This window comes from Blennius ocellaris (genome assembly GCF_963422515.1).
Source record: "Blennius ocellaris genome assembly, chromosome: 6".
Classification (NCBI taxonomy): Eukaryota; Metazoa; Chordata; class Actinopteri; order Blenniiformes; family Blenniidae; genus Blennius; species Blennius ocellaris.
This window is the reverse complement of record NC_137655.1, coordinates 15,416,617-15,440,070: the sequence shown is the minus strand read 5'-3', so window position 1 is coordinate 15,440,070 and position 23,454 is coordinate 15,416,617. Positions and strand designations below refer to the sequence as shown.

The window sequence follows — 23,454 nt, the reverse complement described above, 5'->3', positions numbered from 1 at the left end:
GGAGACAAAACTGTAATTCACATGAGCCAGCAGTTTGACATGCTTTGGGAAGCAGCGCCTCTCTGAGCTGTCATCTGTAGCACATCAAACCATCTGTTGACGGGAAGGAAAGAAGGAAAAAAAACAAAAAACTTATGGCGACTTCAGTCTTTAGGCCAGATTTGTGAATGTTAAAACTGGGCAGCTAAAATACGGGATGTTCCTGTCATGTCAGGCATAAAGTGCATCTGGCTGATTATTTTACTGTAGTTTTAAAGTCTGATTTGAAATAAATGTTGCAGATTTATTTTTCAATAAGGGTCCAAAAAAAAAAAAAAAAAAACACTGCATAGGTGATATAGAATGGAATATCCTACAAAATTGTTGCTATATTTGTTCAAAAGCCTCCTGATGTTTCCAGTCCTTGAAAGAAATGGATTTTAATGTGATGTTCAACAACAAAAAGCAGAAACAAAACAGCTAAGAGAAACTACAAACAGCTTTTTTTTTTAATAAAGGTAGGCTAACATAGCAAGCAAACACAAGACAAGAGATACTCATAGAAATATATTCAGCTCGGCACATTATACAATGTGAAATTTAACTTTGTCAAGAATCGACGCATTCCCAGCCCTTTAAATAGAATCTTCAGAAATGTAAAAGAAATGAGAGATTTTACACACCTTTACAACAAAATCTTGTCATTCATTACTCAGTAAATCTCATAAAATACATTAATGTGATGATATTTACATGGACAATATAAGCAACACAAAGACATCAGGAAGTAAAATACTGCTGACATTTGTTTTGGACTACAATGCATTTAGTTGCAAGCATGTAAATAAATAGAACTTCATCATTCTCATATAAACACAGTATTGCCTTCTCGCGGTAATTGCTCTTTTATTTGGTTCCTAACATGTTTTTATTGCCCTTTACTAAACATTTCAAAGCATCGTTACAGTATATAAGATACTGATATTGCTCCCATTCTATCAACAGACATCAGAAATATGTGCTATTAGTTCACATAAAAAAAAAAAAGAAAAAGTATTTAAGTTTAAAAAGAACTTATCAACATAAAATAACATAAATTAATAGAGAAAACTTGTATTGGTATATAAACAGAATGTTGTGACACACCAGATATCAAGGTTCATCACTGTGGTACAAATATTTAGAGGAATGAGCGAGAAGGAAGAAGAATCTGCAGAAAACAAGATTCTGCTGAACAAACACAGAGCAAACAAAAACAAATACTCACAACATACTTCCCCTAATTTCTTCTTTCTGCATAATACTTATCTCATCTTGCACTCTCCTGTTTGATGTAAATACTGTGAGTGGTGGAGTTAACTGGAAGAATGGAAACAGGAAAGACATTAAATAAAGTGATATATGGTGAACCAAATTTACATTCAGCTGACTTTTAAAAGTATTTCCATATAAAGAACTCCACCAGTGGTGAAAGATAACAAAAAAGAAGATGGATATAAGAGAAATTCAACCATCCATATACCGGTATCATTTAAAGAAAAGGTTCACAACTTCTTGCTTTAAACTATTAAGAATAAAGTTGTTGTTTTTTTTTAATTAATCAAGAACAATGCCATATTAGTTTACTTTCATAAACAAACGAGCTCCTGTAATTTACATGGCGTCATCTTCGGGTTTTCACTTCTCAGCGCAGACATAACTGGTCTTACCACACTGTTTGTTTTCTTGTGGTCCTTAACTGTTCCACGTATTTCCAAAAGATCCCTTTGACATTTCATCTGTGATGTTGATGATGGGTATCCCTCTGTGCAACGAGACGAGAGGTCAGTTTGTAACATGACACGTTAACATTTAGCAAGAAAAAGGAAGTGTTGGCAGCTACACATACGTATATGATAAACGTGAGCCATTAAAACCTCACAGTTAAAGTGGGCTGTCACTTACTTGCAACCTTCTAATGGCACTTGCACGACACCCTCATCTTCTGCCAGTATGCTCTGCTCCTCCTCCTGCAGGTTAGAATAATAGTGATTAATTTGTGGATATTAGCAGAAGTATTTCACGGTTGTACGCTTGTTGGGGTGAAACGGCTGTTTTGGGGAGAAATGGCAGCACCTCTTCAGCGTCCTCCAGCTTCTTCTTCTTGCTTTCTGGCATGAGGTCGTCCAGCCAGCTCAACTCTCTCTTCGTGAAGATGCAGTCCAATAATTTCCTGATGAACACCAGAGCCAACACCTGCAGGATTACACAAGCTGAATGCTCACAAGTCCCCATATAGTGAAGGATCATACAGATAATGGTCTAAAAACAAACAGCCCAGCTTTGAACATCTTGAAATAAAAGAATTATATATCATGGTGAATAATTTATTAGGAAAAAAGATACAGAAAACAGGTCAAATTAATAAAGAGCTCAACAAACATTGCTAATCCACCAAGTATCATGTAAATTCAATTTTGAGAAATCAGCTCATTGTGACTGAAATCTTCAGGTTTTCATATGATTGTCCCTTCATAGCAGCTAATTGCGTATTTTTCTTTAGAATTTAGTTTTTTGCACCAGTTTTTAGCTCATTTAACTATATTTATTGGTTATTCTCATTCTCTTTAACAAGTGTGTCCAATTCATGTTTACAGAAAACAGCAATTGATACATACTTTCTATATTTTTTATAAAGAGAATGAAATATTCTTCCAAAATAAATTCAATTTTGTCATTACTTTATTATAATTTTCATGTATCAATGACAAATCTTCATTATTGAAATGTGTCCAGATCCCTTCATCTGCTTGTCTTTCAATTGTTTGAAGTTCTTTTCACATCCTTAACAAAAGCCCAGTATTGTGTAAAACTGTGTGTATTTGTGATTACATGTTATATGTATGGTGTCTAACAAAATCTAAAGTTAATGTTATCAAAACAATCTTTGTCTGCAATTGATTACCGTAATGTGATTTCTTTGTCCTGTGTCTGCGCTGTGCCTTTAAACTGACTGATCATTCCCATGATGCATCACTTGTAGCAGAGGATTTGTTTCACTTTTCCTGTCTTTTGTCACATTATAAAATTTAAAAAATTATCAAACTCGGTTATTCACTTTCTGATGTTCCTTGGACAGCGCTGATGAAAAATAACCCATATATATATATAGTTTGTATACCTTTTTCTGTTTTCTTTCTCGTTATCATCCACACTTTGAATGGAGCCTAAATTTACAAGAAATTGCTCCTGGTCTTTCTGTGCTAGTATTTCTGCATTAGTACTATTTTGTTATTATGTATTATTATTTATTTAATCCACAAAACACTGCATGATGCCCTTACCATCATGGGAAAGACAATGGCAGCCTTTGAGGTCTTGATGACCCAAAGCATCACCAAACAGCTGAGCTGGATGATGGTGAAGAGGTGCACCTTCCTCAGGGGAACGTGGCGTAAGTAGATGAAGTCTGGCTGGTGCTTGGGCGGCATACCAAATAATGTGAGTCGGTCGAAGAACTGCAGAGGAAATGAGACAGACAGGTACTGATGTTTACTTGTCTCATCACGAATCAATGCATCAACATAGAATCGCGTGAAATATAAAGTATTAATTTTAAAATTCTGCAACCATCAAATCATTAGAAAACTATGCAGCTCAAGGCTGATCGTTTAGGCTCAATGCTGCAACAGTGGCTCTCTTAACGCTTTAACTGGAAAAACATAAAAACGGTCAGTTTTTGAGATAATGTGGAGATACTTCAGTCAGTATGAAGGTTGTGTCCTGTAGAAAAAATAAAACAAAACCAAATTTCTACTATTTGTCAGAACATAATCCAAAAGTATTTCATCATTTTCATGAGAAGAATCATAATCATCTTTTTTGTTTTTGATAGTACAAACTGCCATTTCCTGTCTTTGGTAAGATAATTCAGGCTGTGGTTTTTCTTTTGTATGTGTTTTTCTAAGGTGTTCAAGCAATTTTTGAAGAAAGTTGTACCTGAATGCCTCTCAGAGAAGATGCTCCCATGTAAAGAAATACTCCGTACAACACAGGCATAGGAATGAACTGAAGAGGAATAAAAGAGGCACATTCACTATGAAATACCATCCCAGAGAAATACTTTTACCCACGTTTACCCACGTGACCCACCTTGAGTACCGACGTCATGAAGACGGAGCTGCCCATCAGGGTGAAGATCATGAGGCCAGTAATGCGCTGCTCTCTGATCCCGAGGAACTTGGGCTGCTCCCCTGGAGCCGAGCACTCTGACTCCAGCTTTAGGCTGTTGACATGGGTGATGGAGAGAACGGTGGCTGCTACAAACCAGGGCAAGCCCATCAGAGAGCACACGCCCAGCATGACCCCCACCATGAACAGGTCCAGGTGGTACCCGCAGCCTTTCTGGAGGGGGCAGGCAACAGGAAAAGAAAGCACAGATGAAAACTGAGCAATCCCGGCCTGCCTCTGCACGACGTGACACAGCTCCGACGACGCTTTCAGACAAGCTACCTTGAGTTTGTGTTCCTTCCTGTTGATGATGACTGCGGTGATCTGCTGGTCCATGAAGATGAGGATGGTGCAAAGCAGAGCGGGGATCACGGTTATGACGGCCGTCCACCAGGGGTTGGGACCCAGCGGGCTAATGAACCAACCTCGATCATCTCTGGTGGGCTGATAAAGGATTTGTGAATGTTGGTTTATTCACTTTATTAACAATTTAGTCACATGATTGACAAAATCAGCAATGACACTTTTTTTTTAAGTCTGCCTCCACGTGTAAAGACTTTCTAACATGGAATTTTTCCCTTCTACTTGAGAAGTGAATGTTATTATCTCGTTGAGTTTCTTTTCTTTTATCAATGACAGAATAATTGAAAGACCGTAGAAAGACCCGTAATTAGACTGTTATAATACAGTAATGTAATGTAAATTACACATGACATTACTGTATTACAACAGTCTAATGTAATAATGCTTTATGCTGTTTAAGGGTCTTGTTTCCCAGTATAACATGCAACCTTTCTACAATACAGCACAGTATATGTTTTACCTTGCTGTTTGATGGTTTACACAAATTGTAAATTGTGTGCGGTGTTGAGTCACTCCATCCTCTCTCTGGCCTGGATCTCAGAATTTTGGCTGTTTTCTTTTTTTTTTTTAATTGGCAGTTGCAGTGGTTCAAATTTGGGGAAGATATGCAAGCTTTTGATGATATTGGGAGCTACGACTACTACCTCAACACATTTAAATGAGATAAGCTGATAAGGTGATCTCGTTAGAGATGATCACAGGAAACAAGAACTTTTCGTTGACTTGTGTTTGCCTTGTGCTTACAACTGTTCAGATAAAATAACCATATCGAGAATCCATAAGTTGTGTGTCATAGCTCACCTTGAATACACTGGGAACTTTGAGTTTTGGAGAAGGGATACCCAAAGCATAGTCAACCAAGACCATAGTGAAGATAGTGAAGAAGACAGCAAAATCGCTGATGACAGCTCTCACCTGAAACAAATGAACGCTGGTAATTATGACTTGAAAGGATCCTTTAATCAATTTGTGCAACAGCATCATGAGCATGAGGCCCCATATTGAGTCATGCTCATACAGTACTTATACTTGACCACTAGAGTGCAGCACTGCACCATGGTACATTGAAAAAAGAAAACTACACTTAAAAAGAGAGCATCTTTGTCCTTATGTGCGAATGATTACATTATTACAGTAGTGTATGGCTGGTGAATGAGTTACTGTACCTTTGTTGGAAAGTAATTGCTGAACTTAAACTCTTTGAGGAAGGCGGACATGAAGACCGTGGAAAAGAAGAGAATGACACACCAGAAGAGAACATCAGGGACGTACGGCCCTTTAGGGCTGCAAGCGCTGCCCACAAACTCGCCTCGCTTCTCAATGCAGTCCTGGAGAGGAGAAGAGGAGACTGTGAGTCATACTGATCACTATCATATTCTGGGTTTCCACAAACAGGGTTCATGAGCTTCCATGTCGGCAAAAAAACTTACCTCAGCACAAAAAAAAAAGAAAAACCTGCTTTTATAGTGATTTGCTGTGCAGTTTTAGTAATCCAGTATAATCCGACCCACATGCCCTTAATCTCCTCTGTTAGCTTCCTCCATCTGGAAGAGCATGCCACTTTAAGGTGGAAAATCTAAATATATTTGAGCTCAGAATTTGTGTGACCCGGAAATTGTGTCCATTTGATCGGAAAACATCATTAATGACTGACTTGTATGGTTTTTGTTATTGGTGACTGGTTTCAATATTGTCTATATTGGAACTGTGGGATACCTTGACCTCCAGCGCTTCCCAATAGATTTCTGAAGCGGTGACGTTGGTGATCTCCCAGTACTTCAGGGTGCCATTGGAGGGGTCAGAAGGCTCAACGCACGAACATCTGTGGTGGCACATGAACATCTGGGTAACTTATTAATCCCTCGTCTGTGAGGGATTTATGGTACCTCCAGGAAATGTGTGCAGTAATTACTCTGTCTTTACTTGGCACAGCGCTTTGTCCAGGACTGAGTGATCACTTACGAGTACATGGTGAGTTTGTCCAGGTTGTTGTTCTTGTTGAAGGGGTAGTAGTCCCCCAGGTAGATCAGTTTCTCCAAGGCCTCGTAGATGAAAATGATGCAGATGAGCGAAGCGAAGGCCTCTTCTGTGAAACGCGTGATGTAACAGACGAGGGAGCTGGCGTCTGTGGCCACCAGTATGATACAGAGGAGCGCTGTCCACAGACCGATGCAGGTTCTCAGGGACAGATAGGACAAACCGTACTCCCTTTGAGGAGATTAACAAGGGAAGTGATTGGTCCATATTCAAATTGTACTGATTGAATTGATTTTCATATTGAAATGAAATGCTTGATGTCCACATAATCAGCAAGCTGATAAGCATCAGAAAACATCATTAAAACAATGTAAAATATACTTATAAAATTAATATGAAGATTATCGGTGTACGTTTGTTGGAATACAGGAAATTAAACATACTTGCAGAATTTGAACAATATCTTCTCGAACACAAGCACCGGTCCTGTGCTTCCTAAAATAGTGAGGGGCTGCCCAGCAAACAGGGAATAGGCTATTCCAGTCAATGAGGCTCCAAACAGGGACTCAATTGCACTCTGGGGGATGAGAAAGGACAAAAGCGTGATTATTGACGGCCATACTGTATATCCTAAACATCTTCAACTGTACTTGGCTATAAATGCTGTCCCTCTTGATGTAGTGAAAGGTTAGTACAGTGTACAGCACGTCTTGGCAGAACAGTGTGAACATTTAGAGGAAATGGCGAGCGGTTTACTATGCGTCCTTCTGTTGCCTCGCCCAGTAGTCCTCCGAAGGTGATGACAGGGGACATGCAGGCACAGTAGAGGAATAAGAAAGAGGCGACACACTGCAAGCTAAAAGCATCAGTGTAGTCTGACAGGTAGTGAGGGAGCTTCCGCTTGATGTCCAGAATGAGACCACCAAACCACCTGAGAGGGAAGGGGAAAAAAATTGACATTTCAGTCTCAATTTTTGATCTCTTTATAAAAGATGAAAGAAGAAAAAAAAGGAAATGAGTACATTTTGACAGTTTCGCTATTTAAAATGTGCCAGATTCTTTTTTTTTCTCTCTTTCCCCTACGTGCTTTCTCCCCACCGCCTGCTTCCACATGTTCAACTTCTCTCGGTGTGATAGGTCCCCATGATGGAAAGTCTAGCTGCAAATAGAGGTTTGGAGCTACTATGTTTCTATGGAAACCACTTCATCACTGCAACTACAGACCAAGAAATATCTGATCAGCACCACAGTGTATATTATGAAGGAAAAAATAAACATACTTTGTGTTGGCTTGGTGTTTAGATACTGCGTATGCACTTTGCAGTACATTTAATATTAGGATTAAAACTCATTTCAACTTCAATAAAGCAGCTAAGTCCTTTGACAAAAAAAGCAACCCTCCACATTATTTTCCCTCACCTTTCAATGATTTTTAATGATGATGCTGTAATGATTTCATTTTTTTACTTTAAAAAATTACCACTTTTATAATAATTACAGCTTGTTAGTTCACAATTCTTACAATGTTTGTTTTGAAATCACAATAACAGAAGTGTTTATGCCCTCGATTAGCTGTAGACAATTAAAGTCCCGTATTCTGAAGTCAGTAAGACGTTTTTCTACATTAAAACGGCAATAATGTGTTAATAATCAGCTCAGATATGAAACACAAAAGATAAGAAAATGTCTAATGAATGTGTCAACTTAATATTTTGACCAAGTCAATTGAAGAACAATGATTATCTCTCAATTAAGGCTCCTGTTACAGTGGACTTGTGGAGCAGTTTGAGTCTGCTGGACTGAACCATACAGACCAGCCTCCCATCCCCACACACATCAATGATCCTTGGATGTTAATGAATAATCATGTTGTTGCAACTTTACCATATCAAAACACCGCGACTAACAGCGTGCGGTTTGATGGCCTTTAGTGGCACCAACAGTAAATATCGCTGCTGGTTATTTCCATGACGGGTTACACAAGTGAAGATCAGTGAAACTACTGACTCTCAAACCTGTGTTATGGTGTCTTAATAAAAAAAAACACCTTGAAAACTCAAGTTTGATCTATTTCACTTATTGGCTATGTTCACATCAGTGTATAACAAGAATATATTCATTGAAATACCATCTACACCTATTAAACAACTCTAAGTGCTGTCATTTAATAATGAAATTATTAAATGTGTTGTATTTGATTGTTTCTGCAGGCTTCTATTAAATTGCCTTGTTTGAAAAGAGATACGTGCAACTACAGTGCAAAGCTTAGGAGGCCGAGTAGCCTGGTTGTTAATATGTTCTGTACCAATGTAATAGGTGTAATGAGTGAGAAAACCATATATTTAATAAAATGTCTGCGCTGTAAACATATTATTAGTTGGGACTCTTACTTTCCAGTACGCTGCAGCTCTGGACCTCCATGGCCTCCGTGCTCCTCTTCCTCCTCGCCTTCCACTAGTCCGTTCGGCAATATGTTACTTTTCTTCCTTTTTTCCTGTACGACAAGTGTGTTTATTTAGCTCTTTATTCAAAGGTTAAAAAAAAAACAAAAAGCAGACACCCAATGGACTGAATTCCCACTGACCTGAGAAGGTACATTTTTTGGTGGCTCTATCCGGATGGACGGGTCCCACTCTCCTGGAGGCAGGACCGTAACTTGATCAAGAAATTCATCAATTCCAGCAATCAGATCATTCCTGTCTTTAGCTTTGTAGGCAACATCATGGAAAACCTGAAATCAGAAGACAAAAAAAATAAGCTGTCAAATTGAACTGAATGTGGTGCAAAGTACATACCCCACAGTATGTATGAGACCTGTCACATTTGTTAAACCTCAAGAGGCAACAGTGCATTCACACTTACGGATACTTTACTAGCTTCCCAACCTGCAGATGTCTGGACTACATAAACCTGTATAATATTTACAGATCATGATAACCTCTACAACAAAAAAAAACAATTGGCACACACACTCTGAAACAGCAACTACTTTGTTATTCTCAACAAAAGTGAAATACATCCCCGCTTAGTTCACATGTTTAATGTGATTGTAGTAAAGCTTTATAGAAGTAGATTTTTCTCTGGACAACTTCAACTCCATTCAATAAGGAGAGCATGAGGCCTGACTAATCATAAAGAAATGTCGAGAAATATCCTGTCACTTCAGGAATTTGATGAGTTCTTCTGGACTGTGATTTTATGTAAAATACCAACTGGAGCATCTGGCTGACATTTGCAACACGTCGACCCGCTTTTCCAAGACATTCATGAATAAACAAATCCTAAAGATTGATGTGAGATGTAACAGTAAAGTCTTACCTCATCTGTCATTAATGTTGCAATGGATCGTCCAATCTCATGATACTGAGGCCCTCTGCCAAAGGGCCCTAAAAGAATGAACAGGAACCTAGAAAGAAGAACATATTTCCAAATGACAAACGGATCAAATGTTTCTGACAAACAAGGGTTTGGATTTCTTTAAAAGCTAAAGTGTTCCAGGTAAATGAACCGGCAGTAACCTCGTGGCTATTGGGACTTCAATCATCCCGTTGAGCAGGACTGCAGGAGAAAGGCGGACAAACGCCACCACCGGCTTGTTCAGAAACTCCAGCTCGCCCACTAACACGTTACAGGCTTCAGCTCCCGCAGGGATCTTCTTCATGAAAGGAAGGTCTATCTGAAAGACAAAGCAAAGCCTGGTTTTTAAAGCATTGTGTAAAAGGTAGAAATACCCTTTCTGCCTGGCTTAACATTTAAGCAGCTTTAACAATAAGAATAGTTTAAAACGCTGGCACATTTAAAACAAATCACTATTTTTATTGTTTATCCTGACATTAAGCCTCACATGTAACAGTGTGGCTATAAATAGTGCCGCCGCCCTAACTCTGTGTGTAATATGACATAACAGTCAAGAATGTCACAGAAGTGTGAATGAAGTCCTGATGAAACACGAATACAAAACACAATACTTCAATGTGTTGCATAATTCTCTCAATGAAGTTGAAAATTCTTTATTTGCCAGAAGCTGCATGCCATAAGGCACGTACAGTAAACGTGACAATCTCTTGTGAAGGAAAGCCAATTTACCTGTTGAATCTTAAGGGTGCTTAAAGGGCAGCCAAGACTCACCACCTTGTTTTGTTTGTAGCTTGAAAACATACTAACATTGAGGAAGGGCCCGATATTGAAAGTGGAAGTATTGGAAACGTTTCTACAGCCTGAAATAAAGAATAACTCCACACGGTGTGAATAAAACAAAACATAATGAGTGCAGCTCATACAATGATAATATCTTGATAACAACATTGAAGGTGAAGATACATAAAAAAGAAATGAAGAAACTGCAGGAAATGTGCATGCTCCTGGGGATTTTGTCCATTCAGACCACACATTATTAAATCACACTTACATATAAGTGAACCACATTTGTATTATTGCTCCAGTGAATAGAACAAAGGACAACACACAGTTGAGGCATTGAACAAAAGGTCAAACTCATATACATAATGCAAAAGTCTCAACAGGGATTTCATGCTTGTCTGTTCTGTGTGTGGTGATCATCTGTGATGAGGGACTTTTTTTTTTAATGCTTAACATGGTTTTAATCCTAATCTCTTGCGAGATGACCTTTCTATTTAAAATACTGACAATGACCTTCATTGTTTGAAACATAATTAAATAACAGCTCTTGTTGGTCAGATATGTTATAGTTCCTCGACATGGACTACTTTTATGTGCCATACATCCTGGCAGCAATGGAGAGTTATTTCACTAGATGATGTATTATCTGAAAATGAGAATGCAAAATACTCTTTATGCATCTTTGATAACTATTTACTATAATATTTGATTTTAAACAACTGGCATTGATGCATTGTTTATGCAGCACTTTCTACAAAATATATATTTACATTATTGCTTTTTATATGACTTTGACATTTCACATAATTGCCTATATTTGCATGCAAATGTTAAACCTAAAATGGACTGGTAACTGAGAGATGTGTCCAGTAGCTGGAGGTGAAGAACACAGGGAACTTGTGTACTTTACCTTGCTAAAGTCCACAGAGCTGTTCTCTCGACTGATGTCTCCTTTGGCATCCGGACTCGCTAAGTGGAACTGGGAGGACGTCATCTGGCCTGAGCAATCCAAAGCAGAGAATTAGAAATCCATGCCACAAACTCTTTAGCAGGGTAAAGAATTATTCTTTATTTACTCAAAAATGTGTTTTCTGAATACCAAACAGATATCCAAAACATGGAATTACATTTTTTTTTAAATAGATTTTAAAACGTGGTAATGCTGTTTCAAAAGAAGAAAAATAATTAATTAAATCAATCAATTAGCATTCACTTTTTGTTTTTTGTTATGTAAAAAAAAAAAAAAAAATTTAATTTAGTCTGTATTGAATTTGTTTATCAAGTAAATATTATTTTATTTCCACATTATAAACTAAATAATAACTTGTTTTATTCCCTCTGACATTGCGGTCATTCACACTTAAGAACTGATGATTCTGGAAAATATTACCAAAGTTTACCGTATATATTTGGAAACATAGCAAGACGATAACTCAGTAAACTCAACTTTGCTCTTTTACTCTGGTGTGAATGTGGATTATTAAAAGAAAAAAGGAAGAAAAAAAAAAAAAGAAGTGTTACTCTGTAAAAACACAGCCTCCTTGCTAAGACCACTTCCAAACTGCCTGACAGGTCTGGTCTAATTTCTGTATTCATTAAACAGCAAGGTCAAAATGAAACAGTAATTATAGTCTCTAATACCACTCACAAAGCATGATGTGGAGCGCAACAGTGATCATTGCTTCAAAATTATCTTTAAATGCAACAACAGTGGAGTCAAATTGCACATGATTTGCCACCAGGACTTCTGATAAACCACAAAATGATTTGAACAAACAGTTTAGTGTGCTCTGTAACTAATTTTGTCATGAGGGATTTTGGCAAACCTGAAGCTTATAGTTGGCAAAGATATTGACAAAATGTGCTTCCAATTACAAGGCATGGGCTAAATTAATCCCAAAAATCCACCAAATATTATTGGAGACCAACAGAAAAATTCACGTCGACTGGAACCAATATCGATCTTTGTAAGTCGTTGCTTCTGTACAACAATCAATATTGAGTTTTTAATGTCAAAAAAGTTTGTGAGAGTAGACGTATTGTTTGAGTGTAAGCTGGCTAAAAAGAAAGAACACTTGATATGACTTGGTCTATGAAGTATCATCATTGGCCACATCCTCAGACATAGAATCAAGCCTCTGTCTTCCAGGACAGAGGCTTGACCCCAAACTCAGCCTATGTAGAAATATAATGATGAGTTTTGTTTAACGTAATTGGGTCACTGGTCCTTATCTGTATTACGTTGATCACTTGTTTCTTGTTACCTGCCACATATTGGCCTCCATAGTTGTGAAAAGGGTTTGAGAATCCTTCCGACACATTACATTTCTGTGGCTACACCGGCTTCCTCCTATGAGCTGAACACATGCTTCTTAGTGAACTGGTGAAACTAAATGATGTATGTTTGTGTATGTGGCTGCTTGTCTCTCTGTTTTGGCCATGTGATGAACGGGTAAATTGACAGAGGTGTGTCCTGTCCCGCCAGACAACACAGAGTGTATTTCTCTGGCTTCTCAACCATCTCACAACATATTTCATCACTTAAACTCGAACGTGGTCGCTGTTGTCCAGTTTGGTCACTCACCATTTTTGTCCAGGTGGAGCTCGGATTTTCCTCTACTGATGTCAGCAAATGAGCGCACAATGGGCAGGCGATTTGCCAGCTTCTTCTGTTTCTGGTGATGGTGCTGCTTCAGAAGTGTTTCTCGCACTTTCTGTCTGAGCTCGTCTCCCAGTGGTGAGTACAGCTCCTGGTGGTCTAAGACCATGTCTAGTGTAGACACACACACACACACACAGGTAGTTTATTTCAGGTTCCGGTTGAGAGACATCATTGTCCACTGTGAGTTAAATAGCATGAATAGCATCATTCAAAATGTTTTTACGTTAAAATGATAGAAAATATACATATACAGATATTTTTGTGTCAATTAATAAGTAGAAAATTAATTGAAGCTGAGAAAAGGGAATGGGGGGGGGATCTGAATGCAGTGCAGGCTGGAAAGAATTATTTAGACCTGCAGTTTTTGGGATGGTCTGACCCTGTTTTCTAATAATCACATAAAAATGTATTCAGATCCTCACACTTTCCATTTTCCTGTTTCCAACACAAAATTTTGAGGACAAAACGTTCACTTACTGTCCTATATACAGCCTTTTAAATCAGGCCAAAATCCTTATTATTTGCTCAAGATTTCTAATAAACAATGGATTTGGCTTATTTTATTAGCTTTGTTTTATAAAGCACTTACTTTATCTATTCCTCTTTTGTCCACAATATTTTGTGTCAGTGGTCATAATGTGAAAGCAACTTTTTCTCTTTCCACGGGTCTTAAACAGACAGAAGCTGTACCTTTGTTTCACCTGTGCGACAGCATTTACCTGCAATCTCTTCAATGGTATTGGCCCTCATGTCGAGCAGGACAGTGCTGTTGATAATGCAGCTGCGCAGTTCAAACAGACTGTGCAGAGACAGCGTGGCTACATAGGGTTTACTCCATCGCTCTCCTCCATCCTCGACATCCTCCTCAAACTTGAGCCACCTGTAACAGGAGTCAGAGTTTCTGTCGGAAGTGGCGCACAGACAGCAAACTGTCCCACCATCTGTTTCTCTCTTTCAATCTCCCATCACATTTTGCTCTAATGTCTTTTTCTCTCTTTCAGATTGTCTACCCTCCTCCATGAGATTGCCGTAAATAAAATATGTTTGATTTGCCACATTACCAGAAAACCATAAATTAGCGAACGATAGATAAAGATAGTCTCCATTTCCATAGTGACAGCAAAGGAGCAAAATCGTAATGTGCCAACAATTACTGCATGAATTTGCGATTACTTAGTGTAATAGGGATACAAACATTAGACACACAGCCACATCTCTCATCAGTATAAGTGGGATCACAGTCCATTCAATCAGAGCTCTCTGTAATGACATGTAGATCATGTCTGAGTGTAAATGCCATGTTGTGACATAAGAGTCGAGAGTACCTGGCACTTTCCCTCCATTCAGAGTCCTCTCCATCCTTTGCACAGATCTCATCCATCTCTGTGAAGAGGTCATGAGGAATGTGCTCTTCATCATCATCCTCTGCTCCCAGCAGGAACTGCACCCTCTGCGATGGGGTGTCTGTCAAAACACGGCGGTTCAACATGAGCGGCTCAATTATTTTCTTGTTCGGCTTCAGTGCGCTCAGGTTCACGACTGTGGTCGGTACCATAAACCGGAGACTCTCTGCCCTCCACCAAAGTGAGGCTCCGGTCCCTGCTTCTCCTCTTGTGTTTCATTCCATGGTGACGGTGTCTGCGATGGCTTCGGTGCCTGGTGCTGCCCAAGGGCACATGGACCCCGATGTAGAGAGTCCTGTGACCTGCGAAACAACCCTGAGAGGTCACTGTGTGCGTGCGTGTGTGGTCAGTAATTTTGAGGACATCCTCACTACCAGAGAGCCAAATTGGGATTCAGGACCTCTGACTATATGAAAATTAGGGCTACTCGTGGAGAAAAATTACTTTGGAAAACTAATTAAGTGTGTTAAACTAACATCCATGTGTTTATTAATTTTTTTTAACTTTTTTTTGCTTGTTTAGAATTGAAATCAAGTTGAGTTCAAATGACCTTCCTGCTCTCATCACTATAAAGCCAATAATCTATCAATTTTTGAACTTCAGCTTCCAACCCACAAACATGAGCTCCACCAGTTGCCCATATTCTGTGCTCAACCTTGACTCGTGCAATAAATGTACTTATACATTGTAAGAATCACATTTGAATGTCACTTATTTGTTTATTCTTAACAATGTCACTTTATTCTTTGACTTTATTAGAGCACATACATTTTTACTATGAAACAAACTCATACCTACTGGTGCATTAATGATCCCATATGATGTATTTATTCTAATATCGTCCATTCTTTTTGCATTAAAGCAGTACTGTCTATCCTTCCTTTATACCTTATTAAATATTCAATAGAGCTTCTTGTAGCTGGAGCCAGTTCTTGCAGAAAATAGGCAGAAAACAGGGTATAACCTTTTACAACACACACATGCATGCAGGCACATACACATTTAGCTCACTCACACAATGATGTTTGATTGATACAATATTGAACTGAACGATAATGAATCACTTCAAATCGCCCTGCATAACACAAAATCGTACTACATCAATTCTTTTGTATTGTGCTACATGTTATCGCAATGTATCTCTCATACAGTATTTCCTGTTTGTTCTTCTTTTAACGTCACTGAACTTATATTCTCAATATCATACATTGAAAGTATATCTCAATATTATATGTCTATAAATCAGCAGCCTAATCTTTACACACGTAAGGGTTCCTAAGCTTGGACAATTTTTGTGGGGGTTTCGTCTGCAGGTATGAGACGGCATGAGTACGAGAAAAAGAGATGAGAAGAGTGAGCGTGTCCTTTTGCACTAAAATCAGCCCACTCAGCTCTCTGCGGTACGAGGACTCTGGCACACACAGTACTCTGCAGCTACAACAACATGTTCATTTTACAAGTAGTTTCACTAAACGTCTGCTGTGGTTTTGTTTTTTTTGGGGGGGGTTGATGTGTTACTTCAATTAGAATTTGCTTTTCCACTGGACATGAGTTTATATCTCTCTACAGGTGTTTTGCTGTACCACAGAAGCTTATAGCCTGGGCTTTGTACTCTTTTGCTTGTACGTCAAGCATTCAGCTTCAGCTTAAAAGGATAACTCACACAAGCTCATTTTTAACTTGCACTTCACAGCCTCAGAAATGGTAAAGCCATGTATCTGCGTGCAGGGGTAGATGGTAACAAGCTCCCAGCGTTTAGTATCCAAAGTCTTCTTCTTTTGTTTTCATTGTAGGTTTTACAGTGATGTTGAAATTGCTGTTGCAACTCGGCTCACCCACAGTTTCTGCCTCCCACTCTGCTCCTATCTTTTATCTGTTTTTTTTTTTTTTTTAAAGGCTGTCAAGCGGAAAACAGCAGTTGTGAGGACAGAGTGGGCGGATTCAGCTGCAGCAGCCCTTCACTGCTTCGTGCGCTCAGTGTTTTCAAAAGCATTTATTGTCCACCCAGGTACGCACCTTCAAGATCCTCCTGCTCAAAGTTGGTTCCCTGTTGGGAGCGTGTCCCTCCTCTGTCCACCACAGCCTCATCTTCACTCCTCTGTTAGGCACACACAAACACATGTGACGTTATGGTAATTTCAAAGAATAATGTACTGCTGCTCAGCACCGTCTTGAAGAAGAAGAAGAAGAGAAGAAGAAGAGGAAGAAGAAGAAAAAGAAGAAGAAGAAGAAGAAGAAGAAGCATAGCAGAATGCAGCCTCATTCCTCCTGGTACCCCAATGTCGCCTGAACGAAGCACGAAACAAGATATTTGTTGACTTGGTGTTCCCTCACAGTCGAAGGCATTGTGAACAAACACCAACTGAATAGCACAGTTGCCGTGGCAACTAATTGTATGTCTAATCTCTGAGAAGGAAAGCGTAACATCTGAGTCCAAACAAAAAGCTTTTCATCACGGAAACAATAAATTCCCCTCCTACAATAAAACTTTTGTTTCTGTGAAAGATGTTTCTTGTGCAGTCACTTGTTCTGTTAAAAGGGAACTTAGTGGATCAAACACCTTGTCTTTGAAAAAAAAAAAGTAAAACACTGTTTCCTCAACTGTTTGTTTTTGTTCTTTGAATACATTAAATTATGAACTTACCAAACTATCATTTGCAGTCACTTCTCTGGCAGCATGTGAATCCAATTGTCATGATAACCCCAAGTCACTAAATATTTATTTTTCATTGATGATAACATCTTACCTTTTCTTTGCATAATTGCAATTCTTAGTGATTCTTCTTGATGCAGTCTAAGAACCAATATTGCAAAAACTAATATCAAGCCCAGCTTGTCAAATTGACTGATTTCTGTATGTCTGTCTTGTAACTCTGCTTTAGTTACTGCATGCATGAATAACTAAAGCCAGAGAGCTGGAGGTCTGTAGTTGATTAGATTCAAATCTCAGAGAAATCCAGCAGCCTGTGGTGTGAATGTCTGCTTGTTTATGTAATACTTGTGAAAGAACATGCGAATGAGGAGGTGGTGATAAAGAATCAATAAAGTCAGCACAAAACACGATCTGTCGTTTTACCTCTCCAGTAAAAATGCATCAGTTTAATGAGTTTCATCAAAGGTTTGAAACTTTACCGTGAGCACCAACATGTGACCCTGCAGAAATACTTCAAACGACATCATATAGCTTCAGAGAGGGAGTGAGCACACAGACAAAATAAAGGTGGCTTACTGGAAGAGGAGTATTTAGATCTCCTGAGAAACATATATGAATGCCGAAGCAGAGTTGGTGCGGTAAATTAGTGGATCTAAACTTCTTTTTTCTCCCGGGCAGCTCCCTAGATCGCCTCCCTAGAAGGGGACGAGAACTGATCTCTGATCTCGAAACATTACAGTAAAGAAAAATGCTTTCGGACACACGTATTGTGACAAAAGCAGGAGCATTTAAAATGCAAAACTATTTTCCAGCTTCGCTCTGGGCTTAAAACCTTGTGGGATTGTGTTTTGACAGCCTCAGAGTAATGGCTGGTGTCCTCCGCCGACAAGGGGGGGTCCCAAAGTTGGGTACCACTGCACACAAAATGCATACAAAATCTGACAATGCATAGACGTGTGCATAAAAACCTGCAAGTGTTTGCACCACAGACAAAAGTCGCGAGTGTAATTGAAACTCCTTTGGTTTCCTTTAGATTTGAACGTCGATACTCCATGTTTTAAAAAAAATTCAGTGAACTATTACCACATAAATTTTAAATAAATCTAAAAACTGTAAACAAGTAGTGCAATTGTGTCCTGTGATAACCTAAAGCATATCAGTACCTCCTCCAGAGCTGGGTAATTACCATGTTACATGTTGTTTGTTTATTCAGCAGAATGACCAAAGTGTTAACGCCACAATCTGTACTTCTACGGGATGTTATCCGCATTTATTCATAGAGACTGCAGACGAAAACAGAGTGATTCTTTTCATTGTGGTTTCTGCTTGTTGCACTCAGTTTATTCAAAATAACCACGTGTACATTAATACTAATAATAGGAAGAAACAATACAGCATCCCTTCTACGAACATTCATCAATGTCAACAAGCTGCAAAACGTCCGGATAAATACAGAAAATCTACTTATCAGAGCGAGGTGCGCCGCTAAATAGTTTTAAATTGATTTCAAGACTAAGACACATTTAACACTGATATTTACTATGAGCCAGCAGCAGGAAAACAAACACATGGCTGCCTTTGCTGCTGGTGAGAGTGCTACAGTCATTTCTACTAAAGATTATCAAGAGCTTTAAAGTACCTTTTGAAACATGATTGTTTTTTCTCTCAATAACAGCTTTTCTCTCAGCCATCTTGACCAGCAGTTGACCATCAAAGCATTATGATTCTGAAGGGCACTGTTTTTCACAGCTGCAGTGACACACGGGCTGGCAGAGCCACGAGGGTGATGTTGATAATCTGTCTGCACAAGTACATCAGCCACAGATCAGCATCCCAGGTCAGATTAAACCGCCAGTGTTTGATACCAACAGACCAGCCACATTAGCTCATATTAAGTATTCACTGTGCTCATTTACAATGCACGAATTCATGCCATCAGTAATAATGCCGGATGATAGTATGATTTCTTCCCAGAAAAAAAAAACAACTCGTGGAAAAACATTTTAGTGTAATCACGGTGCTGCATAATCAGTCAAACCCTCTGCAAACAGACTCAGACGCTACAGTCATGATGATGATGGTGTATCAAGCAGATGGACACAGAAACTCATGTCGTAGTTTTCTTGTTTTTGTGTACTTTGAAGAAGCTTCCCATGCAACGACCTGCTAACACGTTAACACATAGCAGGAGAGACTGAAACGGGATTTCCAGACAACTTAAAAGATATTTGAAAGAGCTCAGACGAACAACCAGAGCAAACTAGGATCAAAAGAACAAAACCATAAGTACACATTGTCCTGTGGCACACACACACACACACACACACACACACACACACACACACACACACACACACACACACACACACACACACACACACACACACACACACACAGCCTGCTGCTTTTGAAACTAATAATCTCCTTCTAACCGCCGACATCATGTTTAAGGACTGGCACACCACACAGCTGAAGAGATTTCACAGGATGTTGCTCATACTTGGATCTGATCACTACAGATGGCTGTGGGCAAAATTTTGAAACCATCAGTGGCAGCAATATCATTAACTGCACCGGCTTTCATGTGGCAAAAAAAAAAAAAAAATGCACTGTAATCCTTAAATGTTTCTGCGTTTAAACGTCAACATCCTGCAAAAAGGACACATTAGCACTTAAATTTAGCTTTTCATTGCTGCGATTTAAGTTGTTTCACAGCTCTGATCCCTCATTTTGGCACTTTCAATATTTCAATCTATCTCCAAATGGCAAAAAATAAAACATTTTGAACATTTGGGGCTTGATCATTCAGACATTATGATCTCTGATTATAAATTACTGCCTTGCAACACCACACACACGTCCATGTGGAAATCACAACAACCTGAATTGGTCTTCATCAGACAAACATGTCATACCAATAAAATATTGATACGGTGACCATGAATCTTTTCTGTCCTACCTGGTTGTTGAATGCCCAAGGAGCCTCTGAGTATCCAGTATACATGAGCTCTCCTTGTCCGTCCTCTGCCGTGAGGTCAGTTTACACAGAGCTGAGCTGTGAGTGCTGTCCTGCTGCTCGGCTCTCCACCATGTCTCATTGAGGCTGATGCCCTTCTGTTGTGTCAAACAACTGTAATTTGTGATTGAGCATCTATCAACAGTGCCACCTCTCTCTCATCACGAGATTACAATTGTGACATCATCGCTGCCGCTGAGCAGCATCTTATCAGAGGGAAAGCCTGGTTTATACCGTATTTCCTCTCTCTCAGTTTTTCCTCTCTCACTCGCTCTCTCTCTTTCTCTCTGTCTCTCTTTTTGTAAATATGTAAGTAAAAAGCTGCCAAAATGACTGCAGCCTGCTATGAAATGAACTGTGATGGCACAAACGGTGTGTCTTGATGAGATAAAGTGACTGTTCACCATGACTTTGCGGTTTCTTTTTCTTTAGAAGTTTTTACAAGTGCAATCAGCCGCAAATGGATCTTAATCTTAATCTTAATTCACATCCAAGATATAACTCACCAAACTTCGACGTCCTACAGATGAATCCAAAGAAGCATTGCCCTGAAAAATAAGACATCATTGCATTAGTTGAACTGGAGGTTGTTGTTTTTTTTTATATTAGGGTTATATTAGGGTTTTATTTTTGTGTAGCGTGCTTCAACAATTCACTCAGAATCCTCACAGTCAGATGAAAGATGATGTAGTTCAGTGGCTCTCAGAAACTTTACAGTAAATACCAGCTCAGAAAATATTCCAAGTATCGCTGCTGTGACCAACCTGAACAAACATTAATGAACATTTACCCGATTAGCTATGAATCGCTAACAAAATGACACATACTCACTCTTATGAGGATTATTTATGAATAGTTTTGTTTTTTTTCAAACCTCAGCCACACTGTACAAAGAAGCAGCATTATAACAGGCATATAATCTCATCCAACATGGTGCATCAGCTCTGTATCCCTCATATATACACCAAGTCAGAACATAGCGACAGAGAGCATGGCAATCAGGGCAAAAACTAATCAATATTTCATTTAAATATTATTTTAATATTTAGTTTTAACCTTTTAAAGATTAATTCGGTTTAGAACTATAAAGTAAGATAGAGTGCAAAACCAACAGTTGTGAAAGTTGTAAAATGTAAAAAAAAAAAAAAAAGAAGAAGAAGAATACTTGCAGGCTATTTAAAATTAAAACCATCGATCAAGAAGGAGAATGTGGTTTAAACTCAACACAGCGGGCTCATCCTCCTACAGTCTGACAACCTTTGAACTGGATTCATAAATGTGCAGTGATTTTTAAAGTCTTGTTGTGACCTTCTATTTCAAAGTCAACATTATACGCCCGGCTCAAAAAGCCACATCAGGGCAAAGACTCTCAGTCTTTCCACTAAATGTGTTTTGGTAGACACAACTAGTAGATAATGACAGTAAATCTTCTGCAAAATGATCAGCAAAAATGAATAAGCATATGCTCTTATCTTTCTGAGAATATCCCTCGTGAGACTTTATGTTTTTTTCATCTGGACTCTATCCAATAATATCTCTAAAAGAAATGTTACAGCTGAGTTTGACTCAGTGAGGATGTCTGTGGTTGAAGTAGCTGCTTGCATATAGATCTCAGCAGCCCTTAGGGAGGCTATGTGAGTGAGACTTCACCTCTATTTTGCTGGATTTTATGAAAATATGATACATTTACATAATGATACAAGGTCCCTTCTGTTGTTTACTGCATTAACGGGACATCTGTCTGCGGGGATTTTTTTTTTTCATATATGAAATGATAAATGACACAGTAGCTGAACATCACAACCACAACATGATGTCATTTAAAAAGTAATGATAATTAATGATGGAAAACACTCATATGGACACACAAAAACCAACATAATGTCCCAGTGGATTCAAAAAGTTTTACATGTACTTCTCAAGCAACCTCAAAGAATACAGTCAGACAGTCAGGAATAATTAATTCCTGTTCATTTTTGTGTGATAAGAGCTCAGCAGGTGGAGGAGAACTGATTAAAGCTCCACAGGTAGCTCCTTTAACTCATCACCTCGCATCATGAATTTAACATGTCAAGTCTGCCCCCTCAGCACTTTTTTTTTTTCGTTTCAATAAAGGTTTCACACAAACTAAGCCTGGCACGCGTCCTGCCTGATTATTCTCAATGATAAAACATTTGCCCAAAACAGAAGAGAGGGAAATCTTTACCGATGGCAGCAGAGGCTCTATCTGAGCACCGTGATCCGTGGTTCCCATCCTCCTCTTCCTCCTCCCCCGGCGGTTCAGCCCGTCCTGGCGATGGAGCAATGTGTGTTATCCACAGGTGTAGCAGTAACTGAGCGAGCACACACTGCAGTCACACGTGTATATGATGGTGGACGCTGCAGCCTGGTGATTAGCGCCTCTCAGGAAACATGCGCGTCTCCGCTGGAGGATGGACGCGTCACTCCTAGAGGAGAGGATAGTGGAAAGCTTGACAATCAGCTAAAACAAAAAAAAAAACACACACACACACAAATCCCAGTGTTTTAGTCTCACTTTGTAAATAGTGCTCTGTGTTCTTTGTTACATAACCATCTCATTCGACGTGATAGTGCTTTTTTAAGAGCAAAAAAAAAAAAAAAAAAAAAGCTCATTTCCCACTCACTGCAGAAGCTGAGTATTTTTAAATACAAATATCAATCTCTTCCTCATTAATTCTTCTTGATTACTAGTTACACACTGTGGTGGTCACTGTGCTTCCACACAGTCGGAAGGTCCCCTTTTCCAAAACTTTATGTGTGGAATTTGCATGGCCTCTGCATGGATGGATGTTGGGTATAAAGTGGCGACTGTAAATGTACTTTATACACTTCATGCTCAAAATATGGTGTCAATTATAAAATCACTCCTTAACCATTTATTCCAAGGAGTTAAAATCTCACCAAAACTACCAAAAACGATATAAAAAGACGTTTGTTTTTGTTTTATTCAATGTGTGTGTGTGTGTGTGTGTGTGTGTGTGTAAGTGTGTGTGTGTGTGTGTGTGTGTGTGTGTGTGTGTGTGTGTGTGTG

General features: G+C 38.9%; 1 protein-coding gene across 1 annotated transcript; it reads right to left on the bottom strand.

Moving 5' to 3' along the window:
- Positions 1 to 1,713: 1,713 nt before the first annotated feature.
- slc4a10b (solute carrier family 4 member 10b) lies at positions 1,714 to 22,656 on the bottom strand (the record flags this gene model as incomplete). Its single annotated transcript, XM_080498184.1, has 25 exons — positions 1,714 to 1,783; positions 1,924 to 1,988; positions 2,095 to 2,214; positions 3,303 to 3,476; positions 3,958 to 4,026; positions 4,111 to 4,362; positions 4,471 to 4,632; positions 5,353 to 5,466; positions 5,718 to 5,879; positions 6,268 to 6,373; positions 6,514 to 6,759; positions 6,972 to 7,105; positions 7,285 to 7,459; positions 8,919 to 9,022; positions 9,113 to 9,259; positions 9,847 to 9,934; positions 10,047 to 10,204; positions 11,579 to 11,667; positions 13,253 to 13,438; positions 14,050 to 14,210; positions 14,656 to 14,794; positions 14,883 to 15,035; positions 16,750 to 16,831; positions 20,909 to 20,950; positions 22,609 to 22,656. 25 exons carry the CDS (start codon positions 22,654 to 22,656, stop codon positions 1,714 to 1,716), a joined length of 3,246 nt encoding a protein of 1,081 aa, XP_080354310.1.
- Between the last annotated feature and the right edge of the window lie 798 nt (positions 22,657 to 23,454).